Source organism: Cucumis melo, chromosome 6 (assembly GCF_025177605.1).
Source record: "Cucumis melo cultivar AY chromosome 6, USDA_Cmelo_AY_1.0, whole genome shotgun sequence".
Lineage (NCBI taxonomy): Eukaryota > Viridiplantae > Streptophyta > Magnoliopsida > Cucurbitales > Cucurbitaceae > Cucumis > Cucumis melo.
The window spans coordinates 28,905,629-28,932,407 of record NC_066862.1 but is presented as its reverse complement, the minus strand read 5'-3'; the positions used below and the strand labels follow the sequence as shown (position 1 = coordinate 28,932,407).

The 26,779-nt window shown below is 33.3% G+C and overlaps 2 protein-coding genes across 3 annotated transcripts; one reads left to right on the top strand and one right to left on the bottom strand.

Annotated features, from left to right (window-relative positions):
- Positions 1 to 212: 212 nt before the first annotated feature.
- LOC103490821 (uncharacterized) lies at positions 213 to 7,221 on the bottom strand. The gene is made up of 5 exons (XM_008450528.3): positions 6,778 to 7,221; positions 6,420 to 6,481; positions 1,536 to 1,626; positions 1,207 to 1,309; positions 213 to 1,120 (listed from the first exon to the last, which is right to left on the bottom strand). The coding sequence occupies exons 1-5, from the start codon at positions 6,963 to 6,965 to the stop codon at positions 398 to 400; spliced, it is 1,167 nt and encodes a 388-aa protein (XP_008448750.2). The 5' UTR covers positions 6,966 to 7,221; the 3' UTR covers positions 213 to 397.
- A 6,821-nt stretch (positions 7,222 to 14,042) lies between these two features.
- Positions 14,043 to 25,756, top strand: LOC103490820 (lon protease homolog 2, peroxisomal). Of its 2 annotated transcripts, XM_008450526.3 has the most exons (17): positions 14,043 to 14,370; positions 14,875 to 14,987; positions 15,161 to 15,269; positions 15,486 to 15,655; positions 17,412 to 17,503; positions 18,590 to 18,769; positions 18,864 to 18,947; positions 19,814 to 19,938; positions 20,742 to 20,943; positions 21,032 to 21,238; positions 21,652 to 21,782; positions 22,369 to 22,582; positions 23,464 to 23,763; positions 24,139 to 24,333; positions 24,422 to 24,667; positions 24,959 to 25,060; positions 25,267 to 25,756. In XM_008450526.3, exons 1-17 carry the CDS (start codon positions 14,264 to 14,266, stop codon positions 25,348 to 25,350), a joined length of 2,661 nt encoding a protein of 886 aa, XP_008448748.2. In that variant the 5' UTR covers positions 14,043 to 14,263; the 3' UTR covers positions 25,351 to 25,756. The 2 variants fall into 2 exon arrangements, with proteins under 2 accessions (XP_008448748.2, XP_008448749.2); XM_008450527.3 differs by lacking the exons at positions 14,043 to 14,370; positions 14,875 to 14,987; positions 15,161 to 15,269 and having other exon boundaries at positions 15,503 to 15,651.
- The last annotated feature ends 1,023 nt before the right edge of the window (positions 25,757 to 26,779 follow it).

Sequence of the window (26,779 nt, the reverse complement as noted above, 5' to 3'; positions counted from 1 at the left end):
CACTATAATACTATTTTAGGCCCATTTATTTGCAATCTTATGGCCCAAAAAAACAGCCCATGTTACAAACTTTTCCTTTTCTTCAACATCCTTTTCACAAACATCTAGCACATAACCTGATCTTTCTTTGAAATTTTCCAATCTCAATCCTAATCTCAAACACAAGTTCAAGGTTCATGATCCAACTGATCATTTCATAACAAATAAGGAAAGATCGGAAAAATGAGGTGTGGAATTTTGTGGGGAGACAATGCACATTTAATGCTGTTGCCAGATAAACATCAATGGCTGTTGAGAGAATAAATTACATGAGGACATTACAGCATCATGTTTGGAGATTTTTAACCTAATGTCAATAAAGTGGGGTAAGAAAAAAAAGAACAAGATCTGCATGAGATCATAGATTGCCTATCTGCTTGAGAGAAGAAAAGTGAGCATCAATTTGGTTCAGAGTTTGTTGATCAATATTAGTTTTATTAATCAACTTTGGCAATGAATAACCCAATTCTTTCCTTGAGTCTAAATCTTTCTTTATAACTTGCTGCTCCTTGGACGTGTCAGTCTCTTCAGATTCTGCTTGACTGGATGTTGTTTGGAGTTGGTTAAAAAGCTGATGTTTCATTGCCAAGCAAGATTTTAAATCCTCCTCATTTCGAGCTTTGTTTAGCTTCTCAATGAGATCACCTAAAGCTCGAGTTCTTTTAGCATGCGAACCTTTTATCGTTTTGCATCCATCATTAAGATTCATCTGGTCTGCATCCCTATCAGCTTGGGCATGGTCAGTGACCTCATTGACGTTATCGGTTGTCTCGACTATTTTAATTTTTCTTAGTCCATCTTCAACAATTTTGCGTATCCTCTTTCTAGAGTTGTCTGATGTAGATCCTAACTTTAACTTCAATCCAGGGGTCATTTCCTCAAGGTTGGCTTCTATACCAGAGTTTACAGAGGGTCCGTCTTTAAGAGACTTATCATCAATCATAGATCTCATAGAAAAGACCTCTTCCAATAGATTAACATTCTTCATGTATCGATCAAAAGCTTCATTTTCTGCTTCAATGTGTCTCTCTCGAAATTCCCTTAACTTGGAAAATCTCCATTCATTAATTGCAGCGGCGTCCTAAAATCCTTCTCAAATTAGAATAAGGAAATTTACTTTTGTTCAATAATTACAAAGCAGAAGATAAATTGACTAATTATGAACACCTTTCTGGTCACTGGCTTTGGTGAACGGATAGGGAGTCGCACATTGTTGAATTGGGAAAAGTTGCTAGAAAGTTGTCGAAGTGAAGCTACTCTATTTGAAGTCCTGAAGCACAAAACCAACAAAAATGAAAATCTCAACACCCAGAGCCAGAAGAAAAGCCTAAACATGGCTATTCAGACTATGGTAATGGTAGCCTAATTAAGCATGGTCGTAATGGAATTAGTACATGTTAAACAGTTGGCTGTAGAGGGGGTTGGATCCCAGAGAAGTAATCTGAAAATAAATAAAGGCATAAATTGAAATCAAACAGTGTCTAAAACTCCCATACCCAGATGATGACAGATCTGGTGATTGCTTGTCAAATAGAGGAGAGCTCGAAGAAGGTGTCTTGTCTGGAAAAGTCGCATTTGCTTTTAACACTGCAGCATAAAATCAAAAATATCAAAATCATATTACAAGCCTTCAAACTAACAAAACCACTAGTCTTCCCCAACTTACCAGGCAATTCCAGACAGGTCGACAACAAAATATGTACATAAGCCGATACTCCTATTCTAAATGCCCAGATTATATTTGATGAACAAGATAAAATTTCAAGAGGAAAGATCAATCTTTACCACTAACTTGACAAGACGTATCAATTTTTTACTACAAACTTTTCATGACATCAAATTGTAACTTACCCTTTGAAAAATGCTGTAATTCTTACCTTAAACGTTACTAGATCTTGATAGACTGTCATTAAAATGTTGTCCACACAAATATTCCATATACTATTAATAAATTATATAACATATAGAAGGCACAAAAGTTGATGAGACTTCTTAGGAAATCACTAAAAGTCGATGATCTTATTTAGCCAATGTGGGACTTTATTGCATTCTATTAGGATACTATCTAACAAGAAAACACTCGAGAACAGACAAACTCCTCAAAAACTCTGAAATATGAAAATATATTGAAATAACCACCAGCCTTTCAAAACGGCCTAGACTCTTCCAACTTTCCCAAAGGAAATTACTACCAAAAGCTTCACCGGCTTGCTCTTAACCACTATTTATAACTAAACCCTAACAAACTGTTGTCTAATTGGTAATATGCTCCTACCAACTATCTCCGTAACTAGGGGTCTTGCACATTCCCAAGCATCCCGTCAATTGGCCATCGGTCCATCAAGCTCTTCAAGTCAACTCCTCTTGTCATTAGTATACCACTATTCTTATAGAGCTCTACCACAAATCTCCACCATTGCTATCTTTCAAGACTCACCACTTTGCTATCTTTCAAGACACACCACTTCTTTGTTTAGCACTTGAGAATTTTACTGGCATGGCTAGGTCAAAAGCAAGACCCCAATACCACTTGTTAGAGACAACGACATGTAAGGGCCCTAGTTATGGTTATATTAGGAATATAAATATGTTTATGAGTAAGGGCATATTAGTAATTAGCTAAGGAGTTTATTGAGGGTTTTAGTTATAAATAGAGGTAGTGGGTTTGGTTAGGAATTTCCTTTGTAGGAGTCTGGGAGAGTGTAGCCTCTCGAATGGCTATGATATATTGTAACTTCTCTTATATTTCAATACATTTCTATCTTTGAGAATTTTGTGCTCTTGAAGCTTTCTTGTTAGATGGTATCCTAACACAACCCTCCAAATATCTCCATGGGTATGAGGTCCTTTGAGTGAAACCAAAAACAAAGTCACAAGGATTCCTACTTCTTTTAAATTAAAACTAGAATTAAAGGGCATAGTTGTACGATTTTATTTTCATGGAAGATCGACATCTTCTTAGAATTGAAGGGCATATTTGTACGACCTATAGAATAGAACAGATCTTGTACAAGTGAGGTCATGACATCCTCCTTCATCACCCAAGACTATCTATAGATGTTTGTATATGGACCACTAATCCCACAGATTTCTCATAGTTCTTTTTTCTCTCCCCTATGTAATTCCCACCCCCCACCCTACTTTTATCCTCACTTTGGAAGGTTAGAATTTCAGATAATGTCAAGCTTTTTGCCTGGGTCCATACACGACAGATTCAGTATAATTGAGCTTACCCAAAGATTGACCTCTCGCATCTCTTGGACCTCATTTGTGCCTCAGTAAGGGTGCTTCTGAACTGGAGTACGCTTTATAGAGATGTCAATTTTAAAATTAAAAATAAATAGATAAATAAAATAAAATAATGTGCATACCCACCCCAGGATTCTGACTTTGGAGATATTGAGGATTTTTCCTTATTTAAGCTCACTCAAAGATTTGAACATGCAACCTCTAGGTAAGTATTAGTGTTTCTCAGAGATTGCAGGTCTTATAGAGATATCGGTTTTCAAGTCCAATTCGCAAGGTGGAGAATTTTAAAAGGGGTTCAAAACCCTTTGAAGAGATGCAAGTCTTGATTAAGCTTAATGCCTACCTTTATATGTTAATGAGTAAGAAGTTTAGTGGTTACCTATCATCACTTTTCTAAATTATTAGAGCCCTTTTGTTGTAATTTCTTTTAGTTTGTTTCCTGCGTAGAGTTCTCGCTTTTTTCTTGCAGTAAACATTTGTATTTTTTAATTAATCTTTAATAACTTTGGTTTATCATAAAAAGAGAGAAAGAGAAGCATAAAATATTCTCCACCCAATCAGCTAAGTCGTGAGTTTAAAAATTTCCAAGGGAAGCTACGCAATTGCCTATAAGCTAACAAGCACTAGGACACAAACATGACAATGACACATTTATTAAAATATAGCTTTTCTAATATATATATATCATTTTTATACAAGATGGAAATTCAAAGTCAATAATTTTATGCATTTCTGTGTTTAAAAAATGAGTGATGTGTTTTGCTCTCAAAATTTATTCAAAGTCAAAAGTTTGATGCTTGTGTAACATACATTCAACCTATATTGATTAATTGTCAGTGTTTTCAAAATGCAAGGTGCACTCTAAGGCGACAAGTTTTCTAATTGCCTCAAGGAGAGAGGTGACAGTAAGGTGTTGCCTGATTGAAGCAAGAAACATTAGATAAAATAATTAACAAGATTATCTATTAACATTTACATATTAATAATATCAGTAAATACTCAAATCTAAGAGTATAAAGATATTATAAGATATTTAACTTTAAGAAAAACAAATATTTCAAACCCCCTTCCCCTCCTATTTGCTAATAACCACCTCTTGGGGAAAGCATAGTATTACCCATTCACCATGCAACCTTTAAGGGGTCGTTTGGTCAAGACTATAATAACCTACAGTGACTACTATTTTGTACTTCCCAATATTTCAAACCCCCCTTCTCTCTTATTTGCTATAGTTTTTATTATTTCACATTCATTATTTTTTATTCTTTGCCACAGTGTTTACTATTTTTTTCTCAATCTAAAATAGTTTACACCTCACGTACATGCTATTGTAACTGAAACTAAAATAATCTACACCTCAAACACAAACTATTATTAACCAACTATAATAACCTTGGACTAACCAACTCCTTGCTCTACAAGCTTTCTGAATATAAAGCCTTGTATTTGTTATTTATGGGAGGAAATTGCCAAATGGAAATTTCATGCAACTAGAACGATTTGATTCTCCTTAGTAATAATGCCATATGGCAGTTTCATGCAGCCAACTTGTGTTTCAAATTAGACTCTTCTTCTACTGCTTTTTCTTCTTCTTTCTATTTACTTTCACCTTATCTGTAACTATTTACATTCTTTTGTTCTCCATCTTCCAACCGTTCTCTTCTTCTTTCTTTCTATTCCTTTGTTTTTTCTTTTCTTGAAGAGGAAATGGATGTAGCAGTGGCCTGCTGGAACCCCAGAGTCTTTAGTTGATCCAGGATGTGTGATGTATATGCCATTCCAAAGTGATCTATTAATCTGCTAATAAGTCGTTCAATGGCAGTTCCATCTATCACTTTATTGTGAAACTTCTTTCTATTCCTTTGTTTTTTTCTATACTTCTTCTTTTTGTCTTGTCTCCTTCACTAGACTTTGTTATTTCTCATGTTTTGAGATATCAAAAGAAAAAAAAATGGGAAAAGAGGACAGGTGCTCGTCTTATCTTAGGGAAAAAGCGCATCAAGGCGACAACAGGCACAATTAGACGAGAGTCTAGCTGAAGGAGCTCGCCTTAGCTGCATTCAAAGCGCAACAGCCAAAGATTGCCTCACCTCTTGCCTTGAGCGACCCAAGGCCCATGCCTTGAAACACTATGTACAATTAGTGTCTAACACATTCGTTGCACCAACAACTGTCCAATATGTGTCCAACTAATGTCGGAGTGTCCAAGCGTCCAACACATGTCAGACTCACGCGCACTAGCCGAACTTAGTATATGTGCTTTTTTAGGCGATAAGGACAAGCAAAGAAAAAGGCCCTAGGTGCACTTGATGGCTTTTGAATGTGAATCCATCCTTCACTAAGAAAGATGATATGTATTTTAGCTTCTACAGAAAGAAATAGAAGAATACAAGAGGCATTCCGCAAAATAGTTTAGCAAAAAAGCCAAACTAAAACAAACAAGGGGATCAAATCTAATCAAATAAGACCTAAAGAGTAATTACAGAATCGTTGTACACCAAATCCAAAGAGAGACTATAGAACCTATCGAGGAACCATATATCTTCCAAGAAGTCTCAACCCCTCTAGAAATCAATCCAATTATCAAATTTGGATGTTTTAAATGGCTTAAAGCAATGTAAAGGATTTTTAATCCAATGGAGTGGTGCAATACATAAGCATCAATTTAACTACAAAGAATTTATAAAATCTTTAAATGGACCACAAATTACTGATCACAGTGATTACATAGAGAGAAGAAAATATCATCTTGAATTTTCTTAAATCTTAACACCACCATTCTCATATACACATAAGCCTCTTTCAAACCAAAATAGCAACCTTCAGTCCCTAATACGAGTTCCTTTCGAAACATTAAGTGAATATTGTGTTCTGAGAATCACTAGTTCCTTTTCTAGCTAGAGTGTTCCAAGGTTACAAGGAATGTATCCCCACCACAACCGCATAATCCCATCCCTATATTCAGAAAGGGCAGAGATGGAAGTGAAGATTCAACACACCACACATATACGCACAAACAAGAATAATCCATGATAGACAAATTGACATTCGCTAAAATCGACATCCCATAGCAAAAGATAAATAACAAAAACAGAGTAACAGTGTAGCCAATAGATAGATCGGTTTCTTACCGTGAATATAGCATGGGTTCTGGTTTCTCGCACAACAGCTCTTGCATGATTCATAAGGACATCTGCGAGCACATTTCTGTTTAGGATAATATTGTTGAAGATTCTAAACAATGACTTGCAAATCAAATATCAAATCAGCTGATCAGCTGATGCAAGGGCCAAAGAATATAACCAAATCTAGTTATGAGAAAACATAGGATAATTAGACGTTAATTTTGAAAATTTCCCAAGTACCATCCCATACATACTAAGCTGAAAAAAACAATCCACAAACAAAACAAATCTAGGGTTTCAAGCGAATGAGAGATAAAATTTAAGTCAAAAGAGGAGGAAACAGCAAGTGAAGAGATTATTAAACCTGGAACGAGCAACATTGCCACAAACCCTACACTTGGGTTTGTTAAGGCCGCGGAGAGTCTTCGGCGGCGTTCCAGTACGGTTGGCCAAGTGATTGGGGGAAACAGCGACGTTAGCCGCAACCGCGCCGGCAGTGGTGGTGGCAGTGTCAGAGCTGTTGTTGCTAAGGGTTGGCGACGGAGCCGCCATGCAAGGGTTAGAAAAGAAGAAGAAAGAAGAGGAAAGGAGGGGGAATTTGGAGGGGAAGGGTGAGAAAGAGGATGAGAATTGGGAAAATTGGTGAAGAATTTTTGAAAATTTGTTGAAAGGCGGGAGATTTTTGGGTTATTTGTTAGTGTTTTGTTTTGAGTTTGGCGGTAACAGATCGGGAAATCGGCGACGGCGGGAAACTGTAAAGAGATCCGGCGAGCATTCAGTCCCCCCTTCCCTAAACGGTTTTCGTGGCATTTCCTATTTTTATTTTATGAAAATTAAATATAATCCTTCCATTCGGCCCAACCCTTTGCTTTTGGGCTTCCCTTATTGGGCCTTCTCTATCGGCTCAACCTTTTGATTTTGGGCTTCCTCTGTTGGGGCCTCCGAGTTCGGTTTTTCTTCTTCTTTTTTTTCGGATTAATTTTTAAGTGTTTAATTCAAAAAAAACTAAATTATTTTAAAGAAATTAGAGTATTTGGAAGTCATTTAAAATAATTTTTTTAGTATATTTTAAACAATTTTTACAAAAAAAATTAAAAAAATGAGTTTTCTAAAAAATATTTTTTTTACTTAAATCAATCCAAACGAACCCTATAATTGAGAATAAAATTATAAATGTTTCTATGCATTTCAAATATATTCTATGGTTTATTATTATCGTACTAAGAAATATACTTCTTTAATATTATCATATTCTAGTTCTCAATTTATAAATTTCAATTTATATTAGTAAAATTTTTACTTAAAAAAGTAATATTAATTTTCGAACCTTTTTTAGTTACTATCCAAACACAACATTTTAAACTCTCATACCGAGTGACGTAAAATATTTTAAATTATTTATTAATATTCAACTCAAAATCATTCACTGAATTTACTTGATTCTCAAAAGCATACATTAAACTTTAAAAAGTATTTAATAGATATTATAAAATTTTAATGTTGTATCCAATAAATTATTAAACTTCAAGGAGGGATAAGATAATAGAGTGTTCAACACATTCATTTTCTTATCCAATTTACCCGTCCAAAAGTATTATAGTTTGACTAATCTATACAAGATTAATTATTATATCAACAATGTTCATTTTGTTCGACAAATCCATTATTTTTTACACAAACATACAATATATCAACGATAAAATTAAAATTCGAAGGACTTAAAAGAAAGAAAATTAAATGTTTAAAAATTTTATTGGACTTGGAATTAAAAGCTTTAACATCTAATAAACACTTCCAATTTAAAACCCCAATAATAGACATCAATAATCTAAAGAGTAAGCTAATCAAAATATATATATATATATATATATATATATATATATATATATATATATATATATATATATATATATATATATATATAAAGTAAAAAATAAAATAAAATCATAATATTATCCACATCTTACTTACGATGTATGTACTTACACGTGTGTGTATATATTTAGATAGATATAAGAAGAAGAAGAAGAAGGAGAAGAATAAAAGGCTATGAATATGAATGAAAAATAAATTAGATGATAATGGATAAGGGTTGGATAACATTTGCAAGAGATAGGAGCATATCATTTTCATAAATCCATACATGTGGTAGGTACTATTTAATTTATATATCCACATGTCTCTTTTGTTATTTATATTATTATTATTATTATTATTATTATTATTATTATTAGAAAAAGTTGTAAATTGCAAAACTGGATTAAAATATTTACGTATAATCGATAAGAAAATATTTTACATTTTGTAAATATTTTGGTTCAGTTTGATGATTAGTTTAAATATTGCAATTTCATATTGTTTTAGTGGTAAAAGGTTGGAATTTGAGGCTTTGAAGAGGTTGGTGCTACCATCCAACAAGGAAGCTGGTGTCGAGCTTATTAAACTTACTTAGCTTGGATCGTTCATGTTGGGAGTTTTGAGGTGATTTGGGATGAAGGAACATTATTTTGCATGAGTTGTGATATGTTTATTTAAAGTGAGTTGTGAAATTGTGATTTAGAGATTTTATGTTAATTTGGCGTTTTTTGGTACGAGAATTACGTTGGTTTGCTTTGGCTTTAATTTGAGGATTTTCGTAAATTAGGTTAAGGAAGGGTTTACTTGTTTGAATTACTTTGAGTTTTGCTTCATATATGCAAAGTGATTATCGTAGGGTTTATTGATCAATGGTTTTATACTGTCTTCTCTGCTTCAAAAAAGATTGGATCTAATATGGTGAAACATCACAACCTAGTTCGTGAGGTTATCATATCAATTGCATCTAAGGATGAAAAATTGTGCATATCGAGTTATTTGGAAAAAGTAAAATGAATTAGAAGTAGTTGAAGTGTCAGTTAATTACACCTTAATAATGTATTTATATATACAAGATTTGTAGTGTAATTACCATGCTATTCAACTACTTCCATTTCATTTGTGTTTTTCACCTAACTTCATATACACATTTTTTAATCCTTAGATGTAATTAATATGGCTACATCACGAACTAGACCGCGCATTTTCACAGCTTATTAGATCCAATTTTTGTAGTAGAGAAGATGATATATAAGATCATCAACCAATTTTATCATCTTATCTTGAGTTTGTGTCATATTGTGAACACCCGAAATAAACCTGGTACGAATGATTTCACATGAATGGGAACACTTTTCCGAATTAGATGAACTACAAAGCAAAAATAACAACTTAATCTTTGCACTTTCTACAGAGTCCTTAATTTTAGTGAAAAATATATTTTCTCATTCATCCCCTAATATATATAGTCACATATATGTCTTAGTAATCCAAGACATTTTTTCAAACGGAGGTAGATTTACTTTAACGTTTTAGTGATCATAGTAAATTATGAATATTAGGAGGATGAATGAAAAAGCATATGTATGGAAACATTGATAAAAGATTTCATTAAAGTTTATGAAAATTGATGGACATTGTTATAATTAGTTAATCAAACGTTGATTACGACTTAATTATACTATAACTGACAACTTTTTTTTTTTCCTAAAAGTAATATAAAATTTAAATGTACATTGTAAATATTTGGGTAAATGTCGATCAAGTGAAAATTATAAAAAAAATGGAAAATAAATATATATTATTTATATTGAAAACGGAAAAAAGTTGACAATTAGAAAAAGTAGTACATTTTGAAAAAAAAAAAAAAACTTTGTGAGAAATGACATTTGTCTGTGAAACTATACCGCTGTATGTAAACATAGGAAGTAGGAGTACGTGTTTGTGAGTTGGGTAGATACACCTTCTAAACACCCAGTCATCTAAGTTGTATTTTTTTCAACTCAAACGGTCTTTATTAAATAATCAACAAAACCTAACACAACTATAAAATGGATTGTCTTGGTGTATGTTACTCTATCCCATTATTTAAATTTTCGTTTGAGAAAAAGTAACAATTTAGTAAGTCAAAATTTTTGTTTAGTTATTTTCACATACTGCAATAAGACCATAAAATCAATTTAAATTTATGTTATAAAAAAATTGTTCTCATAGTGTCATATATATATATATTTTGTTAGTTTGATGTATTTCAATCATACTATATGTTTTAATGATAACAAACGTTTATTTACGAATGATTTAAGTGTTTTAAAATGTCTACTTGGAGAGATACGATTTTAAAACACACTTTGAATCGCTCAAATTTGATATTAAACAAATAAATCGTATCTAAAAGAAGATTTGAATGAGAAATCTAATGTGACATTGACGAGTGATGGGTGGTGGATGGTGGACCAACCATGGATGGTTGAAAAGATGAAAATAAAAAGGAGAAAGAGATGGGTTTTATTTACAATTATAACACTTGAGAGAAAATTTGTCATAGTATCGTAAATCTAAACTTGCGAATTTACCGATCTAAAGATGATTTAAAAAAAAAAACAATTTTCACTAGGTTTTGTGTTTAGGCACGAGTAAAACCTTGGGTTGTGAAAAAAATAAATTGGTTAAAAAAAATAGTTGGATAGATTTTATCTTTTCTTCGTACAAGTCAAAGAATAAAATGGTCATATAGGTTAAATATCAAACCACTATAAATTTTCATGTCTTCTTTTCTCTAACTTCCTTTTATTTTTTCACATAGTTTATTTTCTAAATTTTACGATGTTAGATTGATTTGTTGCTTTGCATAATTGCGATATAATTAACTATTAACTTAAACTGATTACTTGATTATTTTCTTAAATTCAAATTCAAGTTCAATCGTCACATTTACATTAACGAGAATTTCAGAGTCAAAATTGGTAGACACCTATATTCACCTCTAGTATTGTTATTAGATCGTACACATATAATTATATTAATTTCGAATTATTTTAGGTAAACTCGTGAACCAACCTAACCAATAAATTATCGTTTATTTGAACCTAACCCAATTCAAATCAGGAGATAACTCAACCCAAACTTCGTATTTATGGTGGATTTGATTAATTTTTTTATTAGAACTATAAAACCGAAAACATGTTTTATTCCTTCTAAATTTATATGCATCTCAGCTCGAAATTGGATGTATAAATTTTTATTTAATTCAATAGTAGAAAACCAATCCACCTAACTTAGAAAAGTTTTCAAATAAATCATAGAAGTAAAATTGTCTTTTTAATTTATTAAGAGGAATAGTACAAAAGCTAAGTAGGTATATATAATTAATCATACACATGTTTACACATACAAAGGCTTATCCAAGTCAACTTTAGAGAACCAAATAATTGACACACACGTACAAGTTGCCAATATTGTCTTCATATATATAATTTCTATACATATATTTACTAATTTCTAGAAAAAGAGATACAAACAAGAAAATTATATTAATAGATACATTTGATTGAGATGTTTTTTCCAAAGTAGGCTTTGAAAAGTGTGTTAGAAAATTATGACAGAGAGGTTGTTTGAAGTAATTTTAAAATAATTGTTCCCCAAACTTGGAAAAGTACATTAAAATATCATATAAACGCAAGACTAAACAAAAATTATATTATATGTTTGGTCTTTAATCTCTTAATATTGTTTGTATTTAATTCTTTAAATTTAAAAAATATATATTTAATGTATTTTTAAACTTTAAAAAATATTGTACGAAAGCATTTTATACACCTAATTATTGCTCGACGAAAGAATGTTAGTATATCAGTGATACGTACATCTAAAATGCAACTCTTTAAACTATGATGATAAATTAGAAAATAGAAACTATGGCCATCGTATTCGCAATTTAGGTTTAGATGTTGATTTTTTAAGGGTTAAAAGAATATATTAAAATCAGTTATTTCACACACACATATATATACATTTAAAAAAAAATTATAATGCAACTTAAGGGTGGAAGATTTGAACTTGAAACCTCTTATTTTTTAGTATAAATAGGTGTTAATTGAGTCGAGTTCATGTTGTACACTCGTTTAGTTTATAGAAAAATGAAAAAACGGAGTAAAACAAGAGAATAAAGTGGACATGCTTAAAAATCGATTTTCTCTCGACTAAATTAACTATTATTTTTCACTAAAACTATTAAAAGCAGAAAAATTGCATCAGATGACAACAAAAAGTTAGAAGGAAAAAAAACCTATAGTACCTCTCTTTTTTTTTTTTTTTGCATATTACAAATATGACAAGTAATTAGATATATCAGACGACTATCCACTTTTAAATTTGCAATTTAGAAAATATAGAGATATGAACCCCATTATCATAATTCTTTTTGCTATTTTTTTTAAACGCACTTTAAAAATAAATTACAAAATAATTAAATCAGTCTCAAACATAATAATTTTTATAATAAAAAATGAATTTTGATGGTATAAAAATTACACTCAAAGTACAAAATAAAACATTTAATTAATTTAAAAATTAAAAATTTAAAAAATTCCTTTAAAACATGGATTAAATTTGAAGCATTTAAAAGTCGAAAAATGTACGGGTTAAACAGTGATGTAAGAGTTTGTATGTCAGCAACTCCACTGACTGCCACATAATCACCCCCAAAAGTCTTAGACCATATTCTACGGAGGTATGAATATGAACCGAAGAGCCAAACACACGGCGGCTCCCACCTGCTTCACGTTATTTATTTATTCCTTTAATTAAAGTCCGAGAAAATGTCATGAAATTTCCAATATGGAATATCATATTATCCAAATCCACTAATCATTAATATTCTCCTCCTTCCTCTTTCTTCAACAAACCAACAAATTATTCCCTTCCTTATACTTTAAGTTATCCAAATTAAATAATAACATTAATATATAGACTTTCAAGTCTAAAATAGTATTACTTAACATACGCACTAAAGTAAATATAAACAATTATTACAATCAAATTATAATTATTTTGATCACTTGACTCAATCTTTAGACCTACATTGTTTACTAAGAGTGATAGTTAGTTTGATTTTGTTGGGTTTAGAGCTAAAAAGACCAAACCAAATCAAATGATTACATATAAAGAATCCAAACCAATGCAATGTACAATAAGAAACAAAACCCACGAGTTGGTTTATTTAAATTGACTTATTATTGGTTTGATTCTCGATTCTTGGCAAATTTATTTTTTCTTCCAAAATTTTATTATTACTCACCCTTAAAGTTATATCTATTTCTTTTTAATATTGCTATTTGATATTTTTATACACTATTTTAAATATATATATATAAAAAAAACATGCATACTATATAATAATAATAATAATAGAAAAAACACTAATTTATTATTTGGTTTTCTATATCACTCCTAATAGCTAATAGTACGCACCGTCACCCGTAGCCAAAGGTGGCCTAAAACCGAAAATGTACGGATAGGTTACTTATGGACCTAATAACAATGAATGAAAGGTGAGGGCAGCATTGAAGTTGGAGTTTGATCCAAAACTCCACAACCGCCTTATCAACAAGATATTGTCATTGTGTGTCTGTGTCTTTCTTTTTGTGGGGTCCCTCAAAGAAATTTCCAAAACAAACCGAGGTGAAAATCAAATTACGTAAATCTTAAGGGACTTTTCTACAAAACCAACTCATTTTAAATAATTCGACGAGACGAAGAAAAAGAAAAAAAAAAAAAAAAACTGAATCAAAAGAGATTCAGAATGCTTTTGCAAATCCCAACGTCGTCGTTTTGATCAACCCCCCGACTTCCCCATCTTCCCACCATTGCCACACACGTCTCGCTCTCTCTCTCTCTCTCTCTTTCTTCGTTTCTTTGATTTTGTAAACTTCGATTTTCTCTCTCTTCTTCTTCTTCTTCTTCTTCTTCTTCTTCTCCTTCATCAAATTGCAATCATGGTGGAATCGGTTGAGTTACCGAGTCGACTCGGAATTCTTCCTTTCAGAAACAAGGTTCTTTTACCAGGCGCCATTATTCGGATTCGATGCACTTCATCCAGCAGGTATGTCTTAACAAATGCTACTGATTGCAGCTCTATTTTTCTTTTTGTTGTTCCGGCGATGGATGATTTCAGTAATCATGATGTTGTTTAAACTCTGATTGGTTTGGTTTTGTTTTTGAGCGGTTTTGACCTTTTTTTTCTCCTGGTACTTTGGATCATCACTTAACTCCATTGATATCAGTATTTGGATTCTTGTTGAAATGAGATTGAGGGATTTGTGTGAACTGGAATTTGATTCTGGTCAATTTTTTCTGTTTTTTTTTCGTCTGTACGGCATATCGTGGGAGAATTTTGTTTGTGTTTGACTTTTGTCTGTATCTTTTGATAATTAGTTCATAGTTAAAGTTGGAGCTTAGTTTGAACTTTTTGAATTCTTGAGCTATTTTCTTTACTTTGAAAATCTGATGTTATCGGTCCTACTTTGATTCTTTTGTTGTGAAATTGTTTACATTTTATGGAAGTTGACTAAAGGTTGACTTGAAAAATGTTTTACTATGGACGCAGCGTGAAATTGGTGGAGCAAGAGTTGTGGCAGCGAGAAGAGAAGGGATTGATTGGTATTCTTCCAGTTCGAGATGATGCTGATGCACCGGCAATTGTCCCTGTGTTATCTCAAGGTAGTCAAGTTGCGGATTCTTTTATGAATCATGTAGGCCTGGGTGGCTGCATTTTGGTTGGAAATCATATTGTATGAGGAATTTTTTGTTTGTATGATCTGTTTTTATTGCTTGATTATGGCATGCCGAGGAATGAGTTATTAAACTGCTTTGGAAATAATTATAATGGTTAGGTGTGGGAAGTGATTCTGGAGATCGTAGCTCGAGGGTTCAATCTGGAACCTCCGACTCACAAAGAGTAGATGGGAAAAATCATCAGGAAGTCATTCAATGGCATTCAAGGTATAATGTCTATTTGTATTTTGTCATTTCATAATTTAGTTGTTTCTGTTTAAACATAAGATAGGAGAATAAGTTCTTTTCTCTTGAAAATTTTTCTCATTGGATTGGATATCTTTCTCCACATTACACAATTTTGGCATTCTGTATGTGTAATATTGCAAAATGAAAGATGGGGTAATAGTTGAGATGCTGGTTGTCTAAAATTCTTTCTATCAGGGGTGTTGCTGCTCGTGCCTTGCAGCTGTCTAGAGGAGTGGAGAAACCGAGTGGAAGAGTGACATATACTGTTATTTTAGAAGGTTTATGTAGATTTACTGTTCAGGAACTTAGCACCAGAGGAACATATTATACTGCACGAATATCACCTTCAGAAATGACAAAGGCAGGTTGGTGGTTTAGTGCATTTTTGTATGCTGTGAATTGGTGGAAGGATGTAACTTTTTTAATCATTTTCATCGTTAGCGGAAATTTTAGGTTTTTTTTTTGCTCCCTTTCAGTTTCTGCAATTCATGTTGAAGCTTAAATCGCTTTTAGGTGACACTGCTTTTCTATTGTATTTATAGCAAAGATGTCGGTCTCACACAACATTTATTTTTTGGTTCTGATATCCTTTACTCTATGACACAAGAACAGAATCCAGGGTCTTGGTTTGCAGAACTGTCTGGTTTTGATGTAAATTTTATCTAAAGCTCAAGGACTTAACACATTACAAGGGCATATAATGAATTAGATTAACACAATACAAGGGTATACAGTGAAGTGAACTTTATTCTTATTTTTGTATAACTGCTACTTTCTAAATATCAAGTATAAAATCCTAAAGCTTAAAGCTTGATTTAGAATTTGGGATCTTGACTTTTTGAAATCATTTTGGTGTTAGAATTTGAATCTCACAAGTTAAAGAAGGGAAATTGCATTAGAAATAGTAAACAACCACACACACTCATGCACACGCACTGCATTTAAATCAAAAGCCCAAGGATGGTGTGTAGTTTTTCTTGCCTAAGGGCTTTTGATTACAAGCAACCTTGACATAATAAATAAACATGCTGGAAATTTATTCATCAACTGCTAAATGAACATTAACACTGTAGCCAATTAATTGGACACTTCTTTAATTGTCAAAGTGCTTCTCTGTTAGATAGCCTGTTTTAAGCCTATAGCAGTCGAGAGGCTACATAAGTTTCATTTAGTATAACTTGTAAGAAAAAAATTGGAGATTTGATGTCATAATGAGTTTAAAAGTTTCGGTATTTCAATTTGGAACCAAAAACTTGATGAAAGTGTAATTTTAGTGCGTATGCGTGTAAATGTTGAATCTTTATATATGGATCTGAAGAATTTACTGCCTTGAATGCATTACTAATGTTTAGATCCATATCTATGGATCTGCAGTGTATATATACTCTGGTATTCCTATAATATAGATATATATATTTCTATATATAATCTGGTATATATTGGAGATCTCTCCTGTAATCTGATAGACCACCGGTAATTCATCAGTATAGCACAAGGAAGAAGAGTAAGTAGTTACAAAGTTAGTTAGAGAAGTCAGTTGAAATGTAACTAATAGAAGTGGGGACCACTGGTAGAATAGGAAGTTATAAATAGGGCATTAGAAGAAGAGATCAGCAGGCAAGATTTGAGTGAATCATTCTATTCAACCTTGAGAGATAGGTTACGGATTTTAGTGGGAGAGTTTACGAATTGAAGATATTCTTCAATTCAGTTTCCTATATTGTAACTAATTCATTTGATAAGCAATAAAGTTCATCATTCATTCTATTACATACGTGTGTTGATATCGGATTCCATCATAATCACCTATAGGTGTTTTGGGTTTTTTCGCTTTTATCATTTATCAATGAAATGTTTCTTTATCCATAAAAAAAAAAAGACAAGAGTATGATTAATGTGGTTCATTGTCAGGAGGAGGTTGTAAAGCAAATAATTAACACGTTGAGTGTTCTGGGTTCTAGTGTACAGTCCCTGAAACTTGCTTTTTTTTTCTTGGCTTTATCATGTGCTTTTCTTTGGAAGAGGTTTTCCATATAGACTTTTTGAGTTTGGATTAAACAAATATGTTTGCCTTTTGAACTCATCTGCTGATGTTGCTTACTTCTTTCTCATCATAATTAGAGATGGAGCAAGTGGAGCAAGATCCAGACTTTATTTCATTATCTCGACAATTCAAAGCTACTGCAATGGAGCTTATATCCGTTCTTGAACAGGTACCCGGTGATGCGATCTCTTTTGTTCTGTTACATGGTTATTATCTTTATTGAGGATATTGAAAAATGGTGTGTTTCATGAAAGAAAGATATGGAATCATTAATTTTGTGGTCAGTTTGTATGGTGCCTAGAGGCAAGACTATTCCTAATGCTAATATTCTTTCAAACCGGACTATTGCTAACTTTTTGTTGAAACAATCCAACTAGTTATTCCTACAACTGTATTCAACGAACAATTTACTTTTTGTTAGAGATGATGAGACTATTGAAGTTGTTTCTTTTTCTTCTTGAGACAGTAAATGGAAGACAGATTCAAGGGCTATATTTCTTTTTAACTCTTTACTGAATGCTGGTTCTATTTTGCCCAAAGTTAACAGGGTGTGGTTAAAGGCTGTTTGTAATCAAGATGTCCTGGAAAAGCTTATAATTTAGTTTGGTTTGTTCGTTGGGTGGGGTTTAAATATTGTAAATAGGTTATACAAGAAATGTCCTCTCATAAGTCTATCTTTCAACCTGTTTTTTTTGTTTTACAGCATAGGAAAGTCATGAATTTCTGTTCTTATATTAGTGAATGTTAGACCCATACTATCACAATCTTTAGTGTTTCTTGGGCTTTGATAAGCGGTTAGTGGGTAACACTTTCTGTTACTTTGAGAGCTGAAATTTAAAAGCAAAGCCAGGATTTTATGACTCATGTCATAATCGGAATGGGGAAAAAACAAAATGTTCTTTGAAGGGAAGTCATTGGAGCAAAGTGATAGGGCGGGTCTAGTTGAAAGTTACTGGAATGCAGTCTCAAGTTCTTTTGTAAATACTCTTCTAAAGTCATGCTTATTTTTTGGTTTAAATATGTATGGGGAGTTTTTTAACTTCTCTTGAAAGAAGTTCTTAGTTGCTGTTTCTTTGTTTGTAACTGGTTCAATGGAAAATTTTGTTTCTTTATCAAATGAAAATTTTACCTTTTTTGATTATATGTATTCCTCTCTTTTAAAATTGTGTCCTTTCAATTTTCATCATTTCTGTTACTACTATGCATATCTAAGTCATCCTTTGGAACAGTAATTCACACATTTTTCCGCTTCTAGAAACAAAAAACTGGAGGACGGACAAAAGTTCTTTTGGAGACGGTTCCAGTTCATAAACTGGCTGACATATTTGTTGCGAGTTTTGAGATGAGTTTTGAAGAGCAACTATCTATGCTGGATTCAGTTGATTTAAGAGTAAGGCTTTCAAAAGCAATGGAGTTAGTTGACCGGCATTTACAGGCAAGTTTTGTATCAAGTAGTTGATGGTAATAAAAGTTCACCTGAATATTCCCTTTTCTTCTTGTGAAGTCATGTTGTTATTAACTTGCAACAGTCGATACGTGTAGCAGAGAAGATTACGCAGAAAGTAGAAGGACAGTTATCAAAATCACAGAAAGAATTCCTTTTGCGTCAGCAGGTTAGCATTCTCACGGCATTCAGCGAGTATAGTTTATATGTAGTCAGACATTAGGAACATCACAATATGTCCCAGATTTTTGTTATTTTACAGTCTTGCTGAGTTTGTATTGATTATCACCTAAAGATGAAAGGTTAGGCATTTGTTTGATGCTTTATCAACGGTGTCATGTCCAATGCCATGTTACTATATGCAATCGCAAAAATTCATAAGTATGTTGCATGGCTGTCAACCTACTATTTTAGCTATTCATGCATATGTTTTTACCTTTCACGTTATTAATTACCTTTGGTAAGGGTTACAGACCTCCACATGTCTACACAATTATGTGATATTCTCCGCTTTGGACATAAACCTTCATGGCTTTGCTTTTGGTACTACCTAAAAGACCTCATACCTATGGAAATTGTCCTCACTTATATACCCATGATCACTTCCTCCCCTAACCAATATAAGACTTTTTTTTTGAACTCCTAACAACCTTTTATGTTGAATTCTATAGCATTATTCAGATATATGATGCATATCATTTCTACATTAGGACCAACTAATGATCGTTTCTAATAATTTGTTAACCTCCTTAACACTTTTAGCTGATTTTATTACTTTATTGTAATTGATATGTTCATCGAATACAAATTGATTGTGGTATTGATTACTTGTTTGATCCAATATATGGTCATTCTCAAATAATCTAATTTACTGTTCTTATTGTTGAGAACAATTTCATATTTTCCTGAGATATCTGTTGTTATGGAAAAGCACCTCTGACAGAGGTCAGGTTTCACCATGTGATTTGGTGGATGGTTGGTAATACTATTTGTTCAATACCACCAGACCCTTCTCATTTATTGCATAATGTGTAGATGAGGGCCATAAAGGAGGAGCTTGGTGATGACGACGATGAAGATGATTTGGTTGCCCTAGAAAGAAAGATGCAAAGTGCTGAAATGCCTGCTAATATCTGGAAGCATGCTCAGAGGGAGTTGAGGTTTGACTTTCTAAGAAAGATATATAGTGTAGAATTCTTTTGTGCAGAAAATGTATTCATTTGTTATCATAGTAAGCTAGCAGTAGCAAACCACTGAGGAAAAAATAGTGAAATAATATTTTCTCTTGTAGGATTTTTTTGTGCAGAAAATGTATTCATTTGTTATCATAGTAAGCTAGCAGTAGCAAACCACTGAGGAAAAAATAGTGAAATAATATTTTTTCTTTTTTGTTTTGTTTTTTTCTAATTGTTCAAATGGTGTTTATATCTAATCCTTTGGGGGATGCTGAAATCTGTATAATGGCCTATTCTTATTATTGTGACCCAATTCACTAGCTGTTATATTATTAGCTTGAAGTTACTTTGTTAAGTATTATTGTGTTGACTAACTGATAGCTGCTGTGGAGGGGATATTTTACCTCTCCAAGCTCTTTAATATTAACACAATATCTTAAAATATTATAATGGAATTATCAACTCAATATCTTTCAAAATGATGTCCTTATCTGGAGCAAACGATGCCACCAGTAGAGGCCAAAGAAAAGATTATATGGACGAGTACACTAGGAAGTAGGTTTGTGTTGCTATACACAAGATCAAACATGCACAATCAACCTTGAACACTTGCTAGAAAAATTAATGCTTTAGAGGAAATTATCAATGACATTGGCGCATCTTTGATTTTGACATACTATATCGTTGTTGGAAAACTCTTCTAGCTGATCAGATCTGACTTTTATGTGATCGGATTTGATTTTAACGTGTCGGCTAATTTTAGACCTTGAACTCTATAACCTTCACAGGAGCCTTAAAAAAATGCAACCTCAACAACCTGGGTATAACAGCTTGCGAGTTTACCTTGAGCTTCTTGCTGACCTTCCATGGAAGAAGGCTACTGAAGAAAACGAATTAGACTTGAAAGCCGCAAAGGAACGTCTTGACAGCGACCATTATGGTTTGGTCAAGGTCAAGCAACGAATTATTGAATATCTTGCTGTTCGGAAGGTAACTTGTCTTATAAAAATTTTCCAACTCGGTATCTTCATATTTTAGTTCAAATGTGGTATTATATGACTCCGTTCAATGTTTTCAGCTTAAGCCAGATGCAAGAGGGCCTGTGCTGTGCTTTGTAGGGCCACCAGGTGTGGGAAAGACATCTTTGGCATCATCTATTGCTGCTGCTCTGGGCAGAAAATTTGTACGTATATCCCTGGGTGGTGTTAAAGATGAGGCTGATATTAGAGGACATAGGAGGACCTACATCGGAAGCATGCCAGGGCGTCTTATTGATGGACTAAAGGTAGTCTTCTCCTCTCTTTTTGGTCCAAATTTTAATTGCTCTTTCAGAATTACTTAGCCAAAGCTTCGGTGTTTGTTTGCAGCAGATTCTTGGTAGATTAAAATATTGTTTTGGTGATCATTGTTTATAGTGTTTGATGCTTCTTTTTAAATCCATTTTTATCTAGTATCAGTTTTCCTTATCCCCTTATGAACGTTGGTGTATGGGTGTTTTTCCTTTCAAGAAGGTTAAGATGCTTATCAATGGTAAGAAGCCTTTGTGAGTTATGGTTAGGAAGGCATAGGAATTTTTTTGTTGTTATTCCTCTCATCTAATTGCAGTTGATTGGAACTTTTTTACATCACTTGGCTTCCTTAGTTTGATGCTTTATCTACCCTTCCCTTCCTTGAACTTTCTTCTTTGATATTCTACAGAGAGTATCTGTTTGCAACCCAGTCATGCTATTAGATGAGATTGACAAGACAGGTTCTGATGTGCGGGGTGATCCAGCTTCAGCTCTACTGGAGGTTCTTGACCCTGAACAGAACAAAAAGTTCAGTGATCAGTATCCTAATCTAATGGTTATTGTTTTTTCTTTATTTGTAAACTGCCCGCATTTTGGTTATAGAGCTTGCTTTGGTGTTAAGCTTTTGTATGTATTCACGAAGTGAAGGATGAAGGAAAGGGTTATTTATATGGTTTCCAATAGATCAAAACATTAGTGTCCCTGAAATGCCACTCTCGACATCAACTCTTGTTCTTCTGTTTGTGAAATTTGTTTTTGTGAATGGGTGGAAAGAAATAGAAGGTGCTTCAGGAACTAAATATGTTTGAATGTCTACGTTTCATGGTTGGAAAGAAATATGTTACTTATTGAGAATGAGGTTGAAATAATTGAGTGGGTTGCAGTTATGGTGTTTTTTTTTCTTTTTCTTTTTTTGTAGGAATATTGTGTATAGATTTAGCATTTTTTCCCTTTATGTTGGGGTTTGTGCTGGTTAAATGTATAATTGGTGTTGGCATCTACTACTCCCATTCACACATTGCATCTAATATTTCTATGTATATAACACTTCGTGTTGTTTCAAATCCTAAAACTGCTTCTTTATCCTCGGGGTACTCGTAGTGATTCCTTAACTAATCATCAATAGTTATTTGAACGTCCCGTTTGACCTTTCAAAGGTCGTCTTTGTGGCCACTGCTAACAGAATGCAGCCTATACCTCCTCCTCTTCTAGATAGGATGGAAGTCATTGAGCTGCCCGGATACACACCAGAGGAAAAACTTAAGATTGCAATGCACCATTTGATTCCACGAGTTTTGGAACAGCATGGGCTAAGTGCTGAATTTCTTCAAATTCCAGAGGTAGTCAACTCTTAATGTGATGATTACAATTAATTGTTCTATTATTATGATGTGAATCAAAATATCCTTCTCATTGAGATCAGAGCAAATACAAACTGGAATACGTTTCAAGAGTATATTGATTATCTCTTCCTCGCTCTTTTCTTATCGTTCCTACTTGGACTGTCATTTTCCTACCCTGTGAATCGATTCCTACCCTCCCCCACAAACCACACACTATCTTTGCATAATTACCATGTTCATTATTCCATGTCTCCCCTTTCCCTCTTCCTGTACGAGTTTATATTTATGATCAGGAGCCTATTGCAATAGTATGTATCCTCTAAGAAATATTGTATCCTCTAAAATGTTTACTGCAACTATAAATAGTCTATAGAACCGTTGTCTTTGCTCTCTCATAAGTCTTACTTCTGGGTACTTCCCAGTTCCAATTTTACTGCTTTCCAGTATTTCTCTCATCATCTCAGGCTAGGCATGCATCTGATGCTGTATAATCATGAGAAATCCATGCACCTTTGTACTATTCATGGTCTGAATGTTTGAAGATTTTCAAGATATTTGTAACATTTGGGGGGCGGGTGGAATTTTGTTACTGTTATTTCTGTCTTCACCCAGGCTGCTTTTATTTCTCTTGTAGTATTTTCTTCATCAAAAAGAATATCTGTTTTTTTCCTAATAATAATAATAATAATTTCTTAGGCTTGTTTGTTTCACGTGATCCTACAGCAAGTGTAATTATCTGTCTTCATCTAAAAAATGGGGTTCTTTCTATTTTTTAGCGGCATGCAGGATCAATGCTGTGCAGTTTCATATCTGATATAGAATTTACTGATTCTCATTATATTTGAACGCAATTTATAAGAACCTGTTTGTTGTGACAGGCTATGGTTAAACTTGTGGTTCAAAGATACACTAGAGAGGCTGGTGTACGAAATCTTGAAAGGAATTTGGCTGCATTGGCTCGTGCTGCTGCTGTTAGAGTTGTGGAAAGAGATCAAACTGTCCCATTGAATAAAGACGTGCATCAGGTTTCCTCTCCTCTGTTGGAAAACAGACTTTCTGATGGAGCTGAAGTAGATATGGAGGTCATCCCAATTGGAGCGGATCATGAGATACCGAACCCATTGAGGATAGCCTCTCCATTGGTTGTTGACGAGGCTATGCTTGAAAAAGTGCTTGGGGTAATAATCCATGTCTCCTTCTTGCACGTGTTGTTAGATATGTGCCTATTACTTGAAACTATTACAGGCGTATTTGTCAAGTCCATGGTGAATGAACTAATTGTCATTTCCAGTTTTTTTCTGCTTCACCAGTAGACATGCTAGGCTCTTTTCTACCGGTTAATGAATGTTTCTGCTCTAACTTAGATATTCAATTCAATTCAAAATTTAGTGCTGTTGAGCTAAATGAGTAGTAGTTGACCTTTGAGCGACTCTGTGACCATATCTTTATCGTTTTTGTTGACATATAATTGAACTCCCAAAATAGAAACTTTTTCTTATCCTTCTTCTCTCTTCCACATATTTTAATTCTTTTCGGTTGTTACTGCAATGCAGCCTCCTAGGTTTGATGATAGAGAGGCAGCCGAGCGGGTTATATCACCTGGCATATCTGTTGGATTGGTTTGGACTGCCGTTGGGGGAGAGGTTCAGTTTGTGGAGGCCACAGCGATGTCCGGGAAGGGAGAATTGCATCTCACCGGCCAGCTTGGTGACGTCATTAAAGAATCAGCTCAGATAGCCCTTACCTGGGTGGGTACCTTATTCATCTTTCAAGTGTTTTCATGGATATAATTTTATCTCAACAATGTTCAACCTCTTCACTGTTGCGTGATTACAGGTGCGAGCAAGGGCAACCGATCTGAAACTTGCATCAGCTTGTGAATCTAACCTTTTGGAGGGTCGTGATATTCATATACATTTTCCTGCTGGTGCGGTGCCTAAGGATGGGCCTTCAGCTGGTGTGACTCTTGTAACTGCCCTCGTCTCATTGTTCGGACAGAAGAGGGTTAGGGCTGATACTGCAATGACAGGAGAAATGACTCTGAGGGGTCTTGTTCTTCCTGTTGGTGGCATCAAGGACAAGGTATGTATTTGATTTTTAATGAATGTTTATACGTTTACAAATTTATTCCTTTAATGTTTAGTTTATTTTTATTTGGTTCAAAAACTCCAAAAATTATAAATTTAATCGCTAAACTTTGATATTTGATTTTAAAACTTTCGTTTATTTATTAAACATAAACACTAGACATTAAATTAAAGTATATATTGCAACTTTTTTTACACAAATTTAAAAGTTTAGAAACTAAATTTGTAATTTAACCTTGTTTATACGAAGCATTCATGTTATAATGCAAGTGAGATTATCTTGCAGATATTAGCTGCACATCGTTATGGGATAAAGAGAGTTATTCTGCCAGAGAGAAATTTGAAAGATTTAGTGGAAGTTCCTTCGGGCGTGCTTGCTAGTTTGGAGGTAAGAAGATTAATGGTACTTTTCTGATTATTAAGACCGTGTTTGGTGTATAAAAAAAAAAAATCCGTACCAATATAGATGACAAAACAAAAAATTTGGATACGGAGATGTTGTTCGGCTCAATTTTTAAAAACTCCAAACTAAAAACTAAACGTTCCTAAGATTTGCAAGGTGATGTTTTCACTTAGTTTTCTTCATATTTTTAGATATTACTAGCGAAGCGGATGGAAGATGTACTGGAGCAGGCTTTTGAAGGTGGATGTCCATGGAGACTACATTCCAAGTTATGACAAGCACACGTGGCACGAGTATTGTCTAGAACCCAAGTGATCGAGCACATTGCCATATCCATCGGGTAAAAACTGCTAATTAATTTTGATCAGATTATTGTTGTCCAAGAAGGAAGGTCAACCAACCCAATTCGCTGCAGAAAGTTACAATTGGTTTTGCATGAAAACCATGGTATGTAATATTATTATTCTTTCATCCTTTTTTTTTTCCTCTTAAATCTCATCGGCTACTGCAGTTTTTCCTTCTCGTGATTGTTCTTCATGTAATTATGAAAATAATTCTGTATTTATATAATATATATATATATATATATATATTAAAAGAAATAAAAGATCACTTTTGCTGATATAATCATAGTGATATGTATAGTTAATCTTAATGAGAGCACTCCCTTTCCACTTCTAACTCTTTCATTTCCATTTGTAATCAACCTTTTTGCTTTCTTCCTTACTTTCTCTACTCTTTGTTTTACTATTTTTTTAACGCCTTGAATTTGCATGGGAATTGGCCTACTATTGAACAATCAGTGTAATAATGTTGATAAGAACAAAAGGATTCTTCTAAGAAAGGAACAAAAGGATGTTCTTTTGAGTTCTCACTAGTGGAGTGTTTGATTATGTACTTTTCATAATGAAAAGTGGTGTACTTATTATGAAATTTTATCGGTAGATCAATTGTCAGAAGTCTCATTTATAAATGTGATTAGATTTATGAAAATCAGTCGTCTTCTTATATGGTTGGCGTTATTATTTGGGACTATTATTATAATAAAAGAATTATGAAAATTAGTAAGAGTTGTGAAAATGTGTCAATTACTGTCACCGTTGTCGATTAGATCTAATCATTATTGTGACATTTTCATGATACTAATACTGATTTTCATTGTTCTTTTACTGTAATAACAATGATATTGATAATGGTAACAATAATAATACACTTTTGTTGTTCAATCAAAATATAGGTTTTGATTATAGACTTAGAAGTGGACCCTAAATTTCACTATGATTATGGAACGTTAGGCTTATTTTTGATGTTATGTTTGTTTTATTATGTTTTGAATGGGATAAATGCGGCCACAACTAAAATGAAAGCAATGTATGTGTAAGTAAAACTTAGTTCACAATTAGTCACGCCTTAAAGTGTTGGAACAAACGGGTTGTTACGTATAACTAACTACTTATCTCAAGCAATGTTATCATATCAAAGCTATATTAACATTGCACAAACAAGCAAACTACTAAAAGGTTGGTTAAGGACTAAACTCTTAGTGTATTACATGACTTGTGGCGATCGCCACTCATTAGACTTCTCTTTGGCGATGACCGTGGTGTTTCTGCTTCCTTGTGGAGGCTCATGGTGATATACTTTTATTTTCATATAGTTTCAACAACGAACATTTTTCTTCCATAATTGCAATTCTCACCTAAG

Excerpts from the sequence above, each read along its gene's own strand:
- LOC103490820 (XM_008450526.3), top strand. The coding sequence starts at position 14,264 with ATGGTGGAATCGGTTGAGTTACCGAGTCGACTCGGAATTCTTCCTTTC. Across the intron at positions 17,504-18,589 it reads TTATATCCGTTCTTGAACAG|AAACAAAAAACTGGAGGACG; the intron begins GTACCCGGTGAT and ends TTCCGCTTCTAG. Across the intron at positions 18,770-18,863 it reads TAGTTGACCGGCATTTACAG|TCGATACGTGTAGCAGAGAA; the intron begins GCAAGTTTTGTA and ends AACTTGCAACAG.
- LOC103490821 (XM_008450528.3), bottom strand. The coding sequence starts at position 6,965 with ATGGCGGCTCCGTCGCCAACCCTTAGCAACAACAGCTCTGACACTGCC. Across the intron at positions 6,482-6,777 it reads GGCAATGTTGCTCGTTCCAG|ATGTCCTTATGAATCATGCA; the intron begins GTTTAATAATCT and ends ATGTGCTCGCAG. Across the intron at positions 1,310-1,535 it reads CCAGATCTGTCATCATCTGG|GACTTCAAATAGAGTAGCTT; the intron begins GTATGGGAGTTT and ends TTTGTGCTTCAG.